The sequence below is a fragment of the Chiloscyllium plagiosum genome, unplaced genomic scaffold, assembly GCF_037043375.1.
Source record: "Chiloscyllium plagiosum isolate Xiang-an unplaced genomic scaffold, Cpla_swu_hap1 HiC_scaffold_23, whole genome shotgun sequence".
Taxonomy (NCBI): Eukaryota; Metazoa; Chordata; class Chondrichthyes; order Orectolobiformes; family Hemiscylliidae; genus Chiloscyllium; species Chiloscyllium plagiosum.
The window spans coordinates 25,933,319-25,947,082 of NW_028270161.1; the positions used below are offsets into that span (position 1 = coordinate 25,933,319).

The 13,764-nt window shown below is 39.6% G+C and overlaps 1 protein-coding gene and 1 long non-coding RNA gene across 3 annotated transcripts in view; both read right to left on the reverse strand.

The window, feature by feature from the left end:
• LOC148145854 (uncharacterized) overlaps positions 1–3,273 on the reverse strand; it is a 31,332-nt gene extending 28,059 nt beyond the window's left edge. Inside the window, exon 1 of the long non-coding RNA XR_015761094.1 lies at positions 2,687–3,273. This is a non-coding gene — a long non-coding RNA (uncharacterized LOC148145854). The remainder of the gene's footprint in view (positions 1–2,686) is intronic.
• Positions 3,274–4,380: 1,107 nt separating this feature from the next.
• The window catches only part of rint1 (RAD50 interactor 1), a 46,729-nt gene continuing 37,345 nt past the window's right edge, over positions 4,381–13,764 (reverse strand). For both annotated transcript variants that reach the window (XM_087999493.1, XM_043713875.2), the window contains 3 exons: positions 13,398–13,578; positions 7,570–7,688; positions 4,381–5,685 (listed from right to left, as the gene is read on the reverse strand). In XM_087999493.1, the coding sequence (XP_087855619.1) occupies positions 5,463–5,685; positions 7,570–7,688; positions 13,398–13,578 (523 nt within the window). In that variant the 3' untranslated portion in view covers positions 4,381–5,462. The remainder of the gene's footprint in view (positions 5,686–7,569; positions 7,689–13,397; positions 13,579–13,764) is intronic.

Sequence of the window (13,764 nt, forward strand, 5' to 3'; positions counted from 1 at the left end):
ATTATAACAACAGAAATTACTAGTTCATGCAGTAGATAGGATCCCCCGGATCCTCCCATGTGGAAAAAACTGTTCACCTGTGAAGTTCTTAAATTCACAGCCCTTAGTGACCACTCCACCCCCTCCAAGTTGAGTGGAAATGAGCCAGTTATCCAAAATCTCCTTAAGTAAAGTCCAACCTGAAAATAAAATCCAGTCTGTCCTTGCATACCACTCCATGAATAAACCTGACTTCTTGAATAAGGGTAGTTGAATACTTAACAAAACTGATGAGACTTTCATCCTTGTGGAGCTGCTTCAGATAGAGGATACCAGTGCATCTGAGTGTGCAGTGCTGCAGCTGCAGCAGCAGGCTAGATGAACGCAGCATTCTTTGCTGCATTTGTTCCCTGTCAAACGTAACAAAGCCAGCTGGCTGTTTTGCTGTTAGCTTGATTAGTGAACCTTCATATCCTTTAAATGATTGAAAGAGAAAGTAAAGCTCATGTAGTTTAATATCCATAGGAAGGCCACTGACAAAAAGCATAAGGACCTCCTCTTCACCATTGTTAGCTTCTTCACTTTTGGTGCTTATGACTGGGGAGCTCATTGAATCAGGTTGTGGAGGGGTGGGCAGTGATCCGAAGGTGTGCTTTACCTGTGAATGGAGAAACTGTAGAGATGATGTTTCACTATTTATGTCATTATCAAGTTTATACAATCCATGAACTTCTAAATTGTACTGCCTAACAATTCAGTAATTGTAAACAACTATCAGTGGTCCTAAAATCAAACCCTCGGGAGACTCCATTCAGGTTATTCAAAAATTATTTTCCTTTAACAAGTTAATACTTGGCTAATGCAAAAGCTGCCAGGAAAAGTATTTCAAATATTTGGAACAGCAAGAAAACAACAAAATGTTTCCTGTGCTTTAGTTGTTGAAGAGGCAGTTAGTTCAGATTTAAATGTCAAATATTCGTGGGAAAGAAGTGCAGAACATATCAAAATATGTTCTCCAAATGAAAATCATGTAATTTCTCTGTTAAAGCAAACAATAACCCACTGCCACATATATACATATTAAATCTAACTTCAGGTATAGTTCAAAGGCCTGACATTAATGACAAAAATAGTCCCATTTTTTAGGTTTTATGGTCAGTAAACTGATATTGTAAATTTCACTTCCCAAATAAAACAGTCAGAATTAGTGGTTACAGCCAGTAACTGTACAACTTAGCTAGAGACCAACATTCTTTGAATTTGCAATATGAAGGGGGCCAATGAAGTCTTAACAATAATTGACAGAACTTAAACAGCTCATCCTCTAGTTCTAATATTCTCTAAAATCTTAATGAAACATTAAAATTAAAATGCACTCTTTTTGTGAGCACTCTGCATTAAAAAAGCAGCAAAGATATTTTAATACAATACCCTCCAATCTGTCTAAAGCGTGACCAGTGACAATTGTTTTTTGAAACAGACCTTGCAGAATTTTGAACAAATCAGTGGCTCAAGGTCCTCAATCAATTTATTTTAAGGTACATGTTTGATAATTTTAAAGGATATTATGTTGTATAATATAAAAACAAAATCTGCCCTATTATATAGCCTACAAAACACACTGAATTGAGATCCTAATTCAAATAAGGTAAAACAGTTACTTAAAAGGATTTTGGGATTCACCCCACACTCCCTGCAAAATAAAACCAACTCCCTGTAATTACAAATATTCTGGCAATTCACTCATTATTCCCTGAATAAAGACAATGCTGTTGTATCAGGTCATCATTCTTCTTGGGTTTTAATAATGCTGCAAGTCTTTAGCATGGCTTTCCCTTACATTTTTCAACAGTTTCAACCCTTGCAAGTTTGGTGTTATAAGCATCTTCAAATTTTGACCATACACGGTGAAAACAGATAACTAAAATTTAAACCAACAAAGAGGTATTTCAGTAACAAATCTGGGTCTTGATTGACCCATTATGTCATAATCAACCTTTCCATGTGAATTTCCTATCTCCTGTCAGATATCAATAGTTTATTGTTTAAGCTACAATAACAAAGCTCATCAAGAGTTCGGACTAGACTTATGCAAATAAAAGACTGTTGCATTTAAAGCCTGTAATAGGAATGCTTGTCCCACTTTTAAAGTCTCAACTTCCTAACTTATCTCTATATGCTAGTCCAGTGTCCTCACTCTCCACACCCACTTTCAGGGTCCTCACCTTCGCATGGGGAATTTCCCCACTTAACAACCAATCTAAGGCAGGGTGTTTGAGACAGGCACTGTAATTATCCTCTTTTACTTATGCTCCAGACCCTCAAACCTCGTGTCTGTAGTCTCCACACCCACTTCAGGTCCTAACCTTCATGTGGGGGATTTCCCTTCTTAATAACCAGTCTAAGGCAGAGTGATTGAGATAAGACACAGTAATTATATTTTTTCTTATGCACTATGCTCTGGAGCTTCAAACCTCACTAGGAGGGGACTCCAACCTCCTTTTCCCAGGGGACTCTAACCTCCTATTTCCCGGAGGGATTTTAACCTCTGAATTTCAGGGGACTTTAACGTCCCTTAAAGTCCCAGAAACTTATGATTCTGAAAGCGAACTCATTCACATGCAAGTGTGCAAGTTACCTCAGAGTCCCACGGTATGAGGGGTCGACTGAGTGGTTGGTTAAGGAGAGAGATTAAGATAAATCTTACCTTGTGGGCCCATCCGTCTCATGCAACCGGCACTCAGGCGATCACTAATTCAGTCCACCTAGAAGCTCCATATATGTTGGAATCCAACCGCTGCCACCAAATGTGGAGTTTTTTTTGTTGCAATGCTTACACACTTGATCCTCCAGAAAGCTTGTACTGTACTCTGCTAAATAAAATTTTGGTTGTTCACAGAAGTTGGCGTGTTGCAGTTGCATCAGGTGTGTAAGAAACTCAGAAAATATGTCCCACTGGACCCTGCAAATCTTATCAATTTCTTCCAAGTGTTCAATAACTTTGTTTTACTGTAAATTTTTTAAAAACTCTATTGACAATGCTCACATTGCATAAACTTTGTTTTGAAGTTGAAACTAATCTTCTAAAAATGAAATAAACCTGTTAACACATGTGGTGACACATTGGTAAGAGGGATGTGAACCTGGGCCTTTTAGCCTACAGGTGGGGACAACACTACCGCACCACAAGAGTCCTTTACTTACAACTGAAAACTGCTTTGGTGTATTCTACTTAATGGCTGTTATCAGTTCAACCAAAAGATTTCATTGCACAGATGAGTTCAAACTGCTGGTTAATCTATTTCTAACCTACATATTTGTGTAGTTCCCAAAGCACCTGTCAGCATAGTTCTTGCTTCTTAATTGTGTTATCTACTGAGGAAGACACACCTTGTGACTCCCAAGATAAAATTACCCTGAATTATTATATGCTTTCTTATAGGTTTCTTAACGATTTAACAAACACAATAAATAACAACTACACTTAGCAATGGATTTCCTTCTGTCATAGTTTAGCTACTGGTCAATGATTGCATCTTGCTGCTGTAGTAATTTATTATCACTATTTGTTGGACTGGTGGTTTGTCCTTTACTTAATTGGTCATGACTGTCTTGACTAGGATTTTTTACCATGTTGGTATCTTGGGGCTATGACTTCGATAGTGTAATCTCAAGTTCCATTTTTAGTGTGAGCTGATTCACTATAAGTTTTCTTGATCCTTAGTTTTGACCAGTGTAAAACGCTGGATTGTGTTTGAAACTACAATAGGTTTCGGGTTTTGTCCTTTTTGCCCCATTCTGTCACAACTGGGTTAGAGTTGTGATTGCATAAACTCATTCCACAGATACGTTCAAGAGGAGCAGACTAAATACAATAATGGAAAGTAACCACATAATGGAAGAGTATAAGAAGTGGCACAGAACAAGTTTCACAGTGAGCTGTTGGCTTTACAAATAGCTGGAATGCGAATAAATTAAAGAATCTTTACCTCATCTGCCTGGAAAATGACAAGTAGATTGACCACCTATCATAAGTCTCACTCAATTTTACTTTCTTATTAAAATTTATATACAAATGACACACTGATAGAAGCTTTGTTGTGCATGTGGCCTACTAACTCTGCAATTTCTCACCTCTTGTGCATCTCAAACACCCATTGCTGAACCCTTCTGCCTAATGACCTGCAAAGTGCTTTGACATTCCCAGTATCTAGTTAATTTGCAGCCTGTTGGTTTTCCTCCTCACTGCTATACCAATACCTACAAGAGAAACATATAAAACCAATGAACCCTGACTGAAGCTAAAAAACAGAACTGATACAGAGGGGAAAAATAGGTTTTTGGAATAAGTATAAAATTAATTTAAGCATCTGTATGAAAAAAAACTGCAGTTTATTGTAATTGAGTTTATAAATAAAACTAGTTCAGAGATAATGTTTTATTGTATTAGCCTTTACATAGTAACCTTGATGTCAATACTTCAGATGATGTACGTGATAAATATGTATTTAATATAGGAATAACACAACACAATCTGCCATTTTATAAACTGTTCTTATTTTAATAACATCTAACATTTGGGGGAGTTTTGGGCATTGAACATTGGCCTAGTTAACAACACCCTTGAATGAATTTTTAAAAAGTCATCTCAGTGCCAATACCAGTGAGTTTGTCAATGTCCTTGGATAGGACATATATTACAATCCTACCATCAGATGTGGGATGTTCACAGATTACACACTGTTCAACACTATTCACAAATCTTAAATAACTTAAATCCACCTGTTCCAATATGCAGCAAGACCTGGACAGCATTCAGATTTGGACTGATGTGTGGCATAAATGTTATTTGCTGCTTAAGTGACAATTAGCATCTTCTGCAAGATATAATTTAAAATTCTTGCCTTGGCATTCAAATGGCATTACTACTGCTGAACACTCAAGGTATGCCAACAACGCATGATCAACAGCACTTATGATTTGGAGGTGCCAGTGTTGGACCGGGATGGACAAAGTTAAAATCACACAACAGCAGGTTTTAGTCCAACAGGTTTATTTGGAATCACTAGCTTTCAATGCGCTGCTTCTTCATCAGGTGGGTATGGAGCAGAATCATAAGTCTGTGTCTTATGATTCTGCTCCATGACCTCCTGATAAAGAAGCAGTGCACTGAAAGCTAATGATTCCAAATAAACCTGTTGGACTATAACCAAGAGCACTTAGGAATTGTTGTATACGTGTGTGTATTATGTACTTAGTTTAGCCTTCAAAATACATATGACTATTTTAAATAATGTTTAATTCAAAGGGACAATGTAGAACATTCTGGATTGGCATTTTCAGACACAGCTTAATTTACAAATCTAAATAAGTGACTACTATGATGCCCATCTATTCTCATTATCCTTGAGAACACAGCAATGCAGTCACATCAATTATGTACTTCTGTGCAACAATGATATTCCTGCCAATCAATGGCTCACTTATTTGCCTGTACTAGGCCAGTTTGTCCTTAAATTCAATAGGATCTCAACATCTTGTGGGGCCAGTTTATAAACTCCAAGTTCATTCAAAGCTGCTGTAGCTGTGTGCCAATCAGAGCAGGCACCTGCATCAATCACATTGCCAGAGTTAGTCTGTAGCACATCACGTAACAACAGCGCCGATCCAACATTCAGATTCAGGATGACACAAGCTTCTTTCACTCTAGGGCAAAAAAAAAGTCTCAGAATATTTCATCTCAGTCAGTATTCTTGAAATGAAAAATGTTTGATTAATATTGAATCTTTACACAGTTGAAAATTATTTCAAGTAAAACAATTCCAGATTACATAAACCCATATAATTGATTTTATAGCTATTTTCTAATCAACCTGTTCAGAAATATTAGTATGCACCCCTGGAGCAGGTGGGACTTGAACCAAGACCTCCAAACTCAGAGATGACATCAGATTAGATTAGATTAAATTAGATTACCTACAGTGTAGAAACAAGCCCTTCGGCCCAACAAGTCCACACCAACCCTCCGAAGAGCAACCCACCCAGACCCACTTCCCTCTGACCAATGCACCTAATACTATGGGCAATTTAGAATGGCCAATTCACCTGACCTGCACATCTTTGGACTATGGGAGGAAACCGGAGCACATCCACGCAGACACGGGGAGAATGTGCAAACTCCACATAGACAGTCACCCAAGACTGGAATTGAACCTGGGTCCCTGGCGCTGTGAGGCAGCAGTACTAACCACAGAGCCACCGTGCTCATACTACTGTCCCACTATAGCCCTCAATTGACATTCATATAATTACAAAACACGAGAACAGTGGCAAATCAAAGTGATTGAACAATATTAAAAAGGAATTTTGGCAAAATTGAGAAAACTTTTAAAAAATATATCCAATGTAATGATAGATAACAAAATTAAAACTAAATCTAGACAGAAAAAACAGATTGATCAGATAAGTAAAAAGATTGCTTGCCAATGGATTTTTAAAATGATGCATGGCAATCTGACAGTTATGAATAAAACTTTGCTCTTAATGATTTAACCAGTAACTTTATTGCACATATTATGCAATTGAAGCTTCTGAATATTAACCAACAAAATACTAATATAAAACTGCAGATGCTGGAGATCTGAAACAAACTGAAATTGCTGGAAAAACCCAACAAGTCTGGCAGCATCTGTGAAGTGAAAACGACGTTAATGTTTTAAGTCCAGAGACCCTTCTTCAGATTTGATAGCAGCTAGGAAAAAGTGGTATTTATGCTGCTGTTTGTGCGTGTCTGGGGATAGGGACAGACAGAAAGAGAGGACAAAGGAGTGAGTGGATAGGTGGCGAGGGACCCAGAGAAAGGGAAGAAAAAACGGTGAACGAACAAATGGATTGTTAATAGTAAGCCAAGGAAGAAGAGAAGCCCAATAGTTAAGCTGAAGTGACAGGCAACTGAGTCATTTTTACAGAAAGAATGAAGACGTTCTCCAAAACAGTCACTCAATCTGCATTTTATGACTCCAATGTAGAGGAGACTGCATTTTGAGCAGCGAATATAGTAGACTAGACGGAGTAAAGTGTGGCAGTGAATTAAACACTAAAATAAATTAGTTACTTTATTCGAATAGTTAAAGAAAACTTATGTAAGTAGAAGACTTCAGACATGAAATTGCTGGATGCAATTCATCTGGAAGAGAAATACTGAAGCAGTAAGATAACATTTAGACGACTTCTTTAAGAACACGTTGAGTAGCTATTAAATATTAATCCAACTCCTTTTTGAACATATATTCTGATTTAAGGAAAGGTATGGTGAAACAACAAGATAATAGAAAAGTCCAATTGGCAGCATGGGATTGCACAGGCACACTCGGCTGAATAGCTTCCTTTGCCTAAATTTTATACCAAGCAGCATTTACAAACTTTGAAATGTTTTGTTAGCATTTTCAATTTTCATGTTACATCATCACCACAAACTGATGTCTTACTTTCACAAAATTCTACACTAAACAACAAAATAAAAATCATAAAATAAACAGTACAGCAACTGAAGCTGCCAGAAAATATGGGGCTCTCACACAACATACGTACTGTTTAAAGTAGTTTTCTGGTCTTTTGCAATAATGGGCAAACAATGGGAAAAGATTCCGAGTCATATCAAACTGCAGTTGTGCTGATCCACCTTCATTGAAGTGATTTGCCAGGATAATCTGCAGTTGAAAGTTAAAAACAAGAAATTTAAAAACTGAATAGTAACTGATTGCCAATTGATAAGCTGCAGCCCTAATAGGCATTTATATTCAAATCAATTTAGTTCATTCCACAAAACAATGGTTGTAAATTCAGCTTGTTTTTTCTATTGTATACAGTCTTTAGTCAACTGGAAAAATATCATAATTGATAAACGTATTGAGTGACCAATTATTCTATCACCCAAGAGATTAATGGAAAGTATAATCTCTGAGGGCTTTAACAATCCTATGTAAATGAATCTTAGCACTCTTAGATTGAAAACTATCAATCTAAGCAATTCATGAAGCAATTGTGTGGTTGTGCATATTAGAATGGATCATGGGTGCAAGGTGTAAAAGTGCTGCTATGATTCTAATAAGGTTCATCAGAACAACAACTTATCCCAAGTTGGAGAAAGTGAGGACTGCACATGCTGGAGATTAGAGTCGAGAGCGTGATGTTGGGAAAGCACAGCCGGTTAGGCAGCAACTGAGGAGCAGAAGAATCGCATTTCAAGCATAAGCTCTTCATCGGGAATGAGGCTTGTGGGCCAAGGGAGCTCAGAGATAAATGGGAGGGAGGGTGAGGCTGGGGGTAAGGTAGCTGAGAATGCGATAGGTAGGTGAAGGTGATAGGTCGGAGAGGAGGGTGAAGGGAATAGGTGGAAAGGAAAATGGATATGTAGGACAGGTCAAGAGGGCGGTGCCAAGTTGGAAGGTTGGATCTGGGATATGGTGGGAGGAGGAGAAAGGAGGAAACTGGTGATATCCACATTAATCCCATATGGTTGGAGGGTCCCAAGTTGAAAGATGAGGCACTTTTCTTCCAGGCGCTGGGTGAGAAGGGTTTGGCAAAGGAGGAGGCCCAGTACCTTCATCCCTTGGGAGAGTGGGAGAGGGGAGTTCAAGTGTTTGGCCACGGGGAGGTGGGGTTGTTTCATGCGTGTGTCCCGAAAATGTTCTTGAAGTGTTCTGCAAGTGGGCGCCCTGTTTCCCTAATGTAGAGGATACAGTAAATGACGTGTGTGGAAAAACGTGCAGGTAGATCTCTGACTGATGTGGAATGCTCCTTTGGGGCCTTGGACAGAGGTAAGGGGAAAAGGGCAAAATCACTGATTCCCACAGCTACCTGGACTACACCTCCTTCCACCCTACCTCCTGTTAAAAACGCTATGCCTTATTCCCACTTCCTCCGTCTCATCTGCTCCAAGGAGGTCCAATTCCACCACAGAACATACCAGACAGCCTCTTTCTTGACAGACTGCAATTTCCCCTCCCACGTGGTCAATGATGCCCTTCAGCACATCTCATCCAGTTCCCACACCTCTGCCCTTTAAACTCTCCCCTCCAACATCAACAAGGACAGATCTCCCCCCAGGTCCTCACCTTCCACCCACCAACTTCCAAATACATCGCATCATCCTCCGTCATTTCCGCCACCTACAAACCCCCCCACCAGGGATATATTTCCCTCCCCACCCTATCTGCGTTCCATAAAAATCAATCCCTCCATGACCACTGCCAAACACTCTAGATCCCCATTCCACTCCCCAAGGACATGCAGGTCCTGGGCCTCCTCCATCGCCAAACCCTTACTACCTGATGCCTGGAGGAAGAATGCCTCATCTTCCACCTTGGGACCCTCTAACCACATGGAATCAATGTAGATACCACCAGTTTCCTCATTTCCCCTCCCCCAACCTTATCTCAGATCCACCCATCCAACTTGGCACCACCCTCTTGAACTGTCCTACTTGTCCATCTTCCTTCCCACCTATTTGCTCCACCCTCCTCTCCAACCTATCACCTTCATTTACCTATCGCATTCTCAGCTACCTCCCCCCCCCCCCCCCCCCAGCCCCATCTCCCTCCCATTTATCGCTCAGCCCCCTTGGCCCACAAGCCTCTTTCCTAATGAAACACTTATGCTCGAAATGTTGATTCTCCTGTTCCTCGGATGCTGCCTAACCAGCTGTGCTTTTCTAGCACCACACTCTCAACTTATCCCAAGTGTTTCACTGGAATATTAAAACTAAAATTGAAGGGCAATGTACATAAGACGTTATTAGGTCAGATAACCAAAGTTGTAACTTAAAGGAAGAAGGTGAAGCAGTGACAGAGAGATTAAGTGAGTTAGTCCAGAGCTTAGAACTAAGCAAGTAGAAGCTGGAGTGATTAAAATTGGGGATGTTCAGAGGCAAGAACTAAATGTAGATATCTGTGGATTTAGGGGTTGGAGATTAAAAATATTACAATTAGGACTGAAGTCAAGGTAAAGTAAAAATCAAGATCTTGTTTGAGTGGGAAACAGTGTAGGGCAACAAACCAGGAATGGCACGGTGGCCCAGTGGTTAGCACTGCTGCCTCACAGCGCCTGTAGACCCGGGTTCAATTCCCGACTCAGGCGACTGACTGTGTGGAGTTTGCACATTCTCCCCGTGTCTGCGTGGGTTTCCTCCGGGTGCTCCGGTTTCCTCCCACAGTCCAAAGATGTGCGGGTCAGGTGAATTGGCCATGCTAAATTGCCCGTAGTGTTAGGTTAAAGGGGTGGATGTAGGGGTATGGGTGGGTTGCGCTTCGGCGGGTCGGTGTGGACTTGTTGGGCCGAAGGGCCTGTTTCCACACTGTAAGTAATCTAATCTAATCTAATCTATAAGTGAATGGTGTCTGGGTTCAAGTGCCACTCCTCCAGTGATGTGTTATAACGTGTCTGAATAAGTTGATAAAAATATCTGTAAGGGAATGGTGTTTGAGCAAGTTCAACCCAAGAAACAGGGTACTGAATGTGCTCAAACGTATAGGGGTCACAACATGAGGCATAGCCAGGAGTCCATCGGAATAGTCACATCTGAGGAAATATGAATAAAGGTTTCTGCAGTAGATGAAAGGAGACAGAGGTGAAGGTAAGAAAGTGGAAATGGACAATTTTGGTAAAGCATTCATAGGGGTTGGGCTGTGCACATCAGGCAGTAACCTCATGGTATGGTAACTAGATCATTAATCCAGAGACTCGGGTTTGAATCCCACCATGGCAGATGGTGGAATTTGAATTCAACAAAAAGTCTGGAATTAAGAGTCCATAATAATGACCATGAAACAGTTGCTAGTTGATGGAAAATCACATTTGGTTCACCAATGTCCTTTAGGGAAAAAAAATCAGTAGTCCTTACCTCGTCTGGTCTATGAGTCCAATAAGGGTATCATGTGGAGTATTATGCACAGTAGCATCATAGAGATATACAGCTATAAATGGCCCTTTGGCCCAATTCATCCACACCAACCAGGTTTCCTAAACTGAACTAGTCCCATTACCTGCATTTGGCCCATATCCCTCTAAACCTTTTCAATATGTGTACCTGTCAAAATGTCTTTTAAATGTTGTAACTGTGCCTACCTCTACCACTTGCTCTGGCAGCTCATTCTATATACACAACACCCTCTATGTTGAAAAGGTTGCCCCTCAGGTCCCTCTCAAATCTTTTCCCCTCTTACTTTAAACCTATACCCCCTAGTTTTGGACTCCCCTACCCTGGGGAAAACACCTTGGCTATTCACCTTATCTAAACCTATCATGATTCTACAAACCTCTGTAAGGTCACTCCTCAGTCTCCTATGTTTCAGGAGAAAAAAGTCGCAGCCTATCCAGACTTTCCTGATAACTCAAAGCTTCCAGTGTTAGTTACATACTTGTAAATTGTTTTTGCACCATTTCCAGTTTAATAACTTCCTTCCTATAGCAGGGTCACCAAAATTGTACACAGTACTTCAAATGTGGCCTTACTGATGTCTTGTACATCTGTAGCATGACATCCCAATTGCTGTACTCAACACTCTGACCGATGAAGGCAAGCATGTTAAACATCTGCTTCATCACCCTGTCTACCTGTGATGCCACTTTCAAGGAACTATGTACCTGCTATGTACCTATAACTCTTTCTGTTCAACAACATGCCCCAGGGGCACTAACATTAGCTGTGTAAGTCCTGCCTATTTTGTCTTGTCAAAATGCAACACCTCACATTTATCTACACTGAACTCCATCTGCCATTCCTCAACCCACTGGCCCAGCTGATTTAGATCTCTTTGCACTTTTAGAAAGCCTTCTTCACTCTTCACTAAACTACCAATTTTCATGTCATTACTAACCATGCCTCCTGTATTCTCATCCAAACTGTTTGTATAAATAACGAACAACAGCAGACCCAGTACCAATCCTTGTTACACAACAGTGGTCCCAGGCCTCCGTCAAGACATTTTTTATTCCAATTGGCTACATCTCCCTGGATCCTACACTGTCTACCTTACTAACCTGTCTACCATACAGTGCTTTGACAAAGGCCTTGTTAAAGTCCTTGTAGACAACATCTACCACTCTACCTTGATCATCTTCTTGGTTACCTCTTCAAAATACTCAATCACATTTGAGAGACATGATTTGCAATGTTCAAAGCCATGCTGACTATTCCTAATTAGTCTTACTATTCTAAATACATGTAGATTCTGTCTCTCAGAATCCCCTCCAACAACTTACACACCACTAATGTTAGGCTCACTAGTCCGTAGTTCATTGGCTTTTCCTTGTAGCCTTTCTTAAATAATGACACAGTATTAGCCACCCTGCAGACTTCTGACATCTCACCCATGACTGTCGATGATACAAATATCTCTGCTTGGAGCCCCACAATTTCTTCCCTAGCTTCGTACAATGTTCTGGGATACACTTTATCAGATCAGATGGATTTATCTACCTTTATGCATTTTAAGATCTACAGTGATATTGGAAAAACACTGAGGCTTGAGAGAGCATGCAGAACACACTCACCACGATAGTCCCTGGTACTAGGGAACGCAAAAGAAAATAAATTCTTGACAACTTATTTTTAGAACATGGATGACAGAAATATAGAATGGTTACTAACAAAGGGATGCCATTTGTTTCATAGAATCAGAACAGCTCTCTGCAAAAGCAATTCACCTTGTCCTAATTCCTGCATTTTTGCCAGTAGCCCTTAATTATACCTCCAATCTCTCTCTGACCTCTATTCCCATAAAAATAGAATTAACTAAAAAGGGTTGATAGGAAAGGGAAATGGGATGGGTAAATACAATTAGGGCTATTTGCACATAAGGAAGGTAAACACTGACTCAAATTGTTAAGTCAAATAGCTGGTTTCTATTCTCTAACTTCACATTAGTGGGAAAAAGTTTAAGAAGCACTTTGACCCCAGTTCCAGACTTGAAAATTGTCAAGGGTCCTCAGTGGAATGGAGGAGGAGGAGGAGAAGATCTATTACACTACAGGAAGATCAGCATTGCTGCCTCAGAGCTCACAAAACCAAAATTTCAATTTATGGCCCAATTTAAATTAGCCCTATTCTATGCATTTCAACTATTTTCCCTCTTACATTGACACTTGTAATTTGGTCAAATCTTTATATTCCCATCCAAACCCAGCTAGGGAGTGCATTCACTTATTATTCCATATGAAATTCAAAAGTTTAAATAATCCTTAAATAAAATCATTGTTTCGTAAAACACAGAAAAAAAAATGTTTTACTAGATTGAAAATATAAAAATTATATTTTTTTAAAATCCAAAACCACAAATTATCTTTCCTTATTTGGTAAATTATGTAAACTTAAAACAAACTATAATCATAATTTATTTTGTCATTTGATGGTAGCTTACATCCTGGTAGATGAACAAGTCCAGTTTCTCAGCAAGCATTTGCCAACAAGATTTAAAAAGGGAGTGACAGAGCTCCTGCTCCAATTGCAACAACAGGTCTCGAAGAATCAGTAACATTGGACAAGCTGAACTCGACAAACACATGATAGCTTGATCTGACTGTGATGGCAAAAACAACCACCTGTAAAACAAATAAGCCATATGACTGATCCTGTAGTGTCATTCATATTATCTATATGCATTATCAAAGAATTTTCTGCTCCTAATTAGGGAATGCACAGAGATTAACCTTATGAGTAGTTACCATAAGAAAACTGACAGTAATGTTATACATAAACTGAACAAACACTGGAAGCAGAATTAAAAA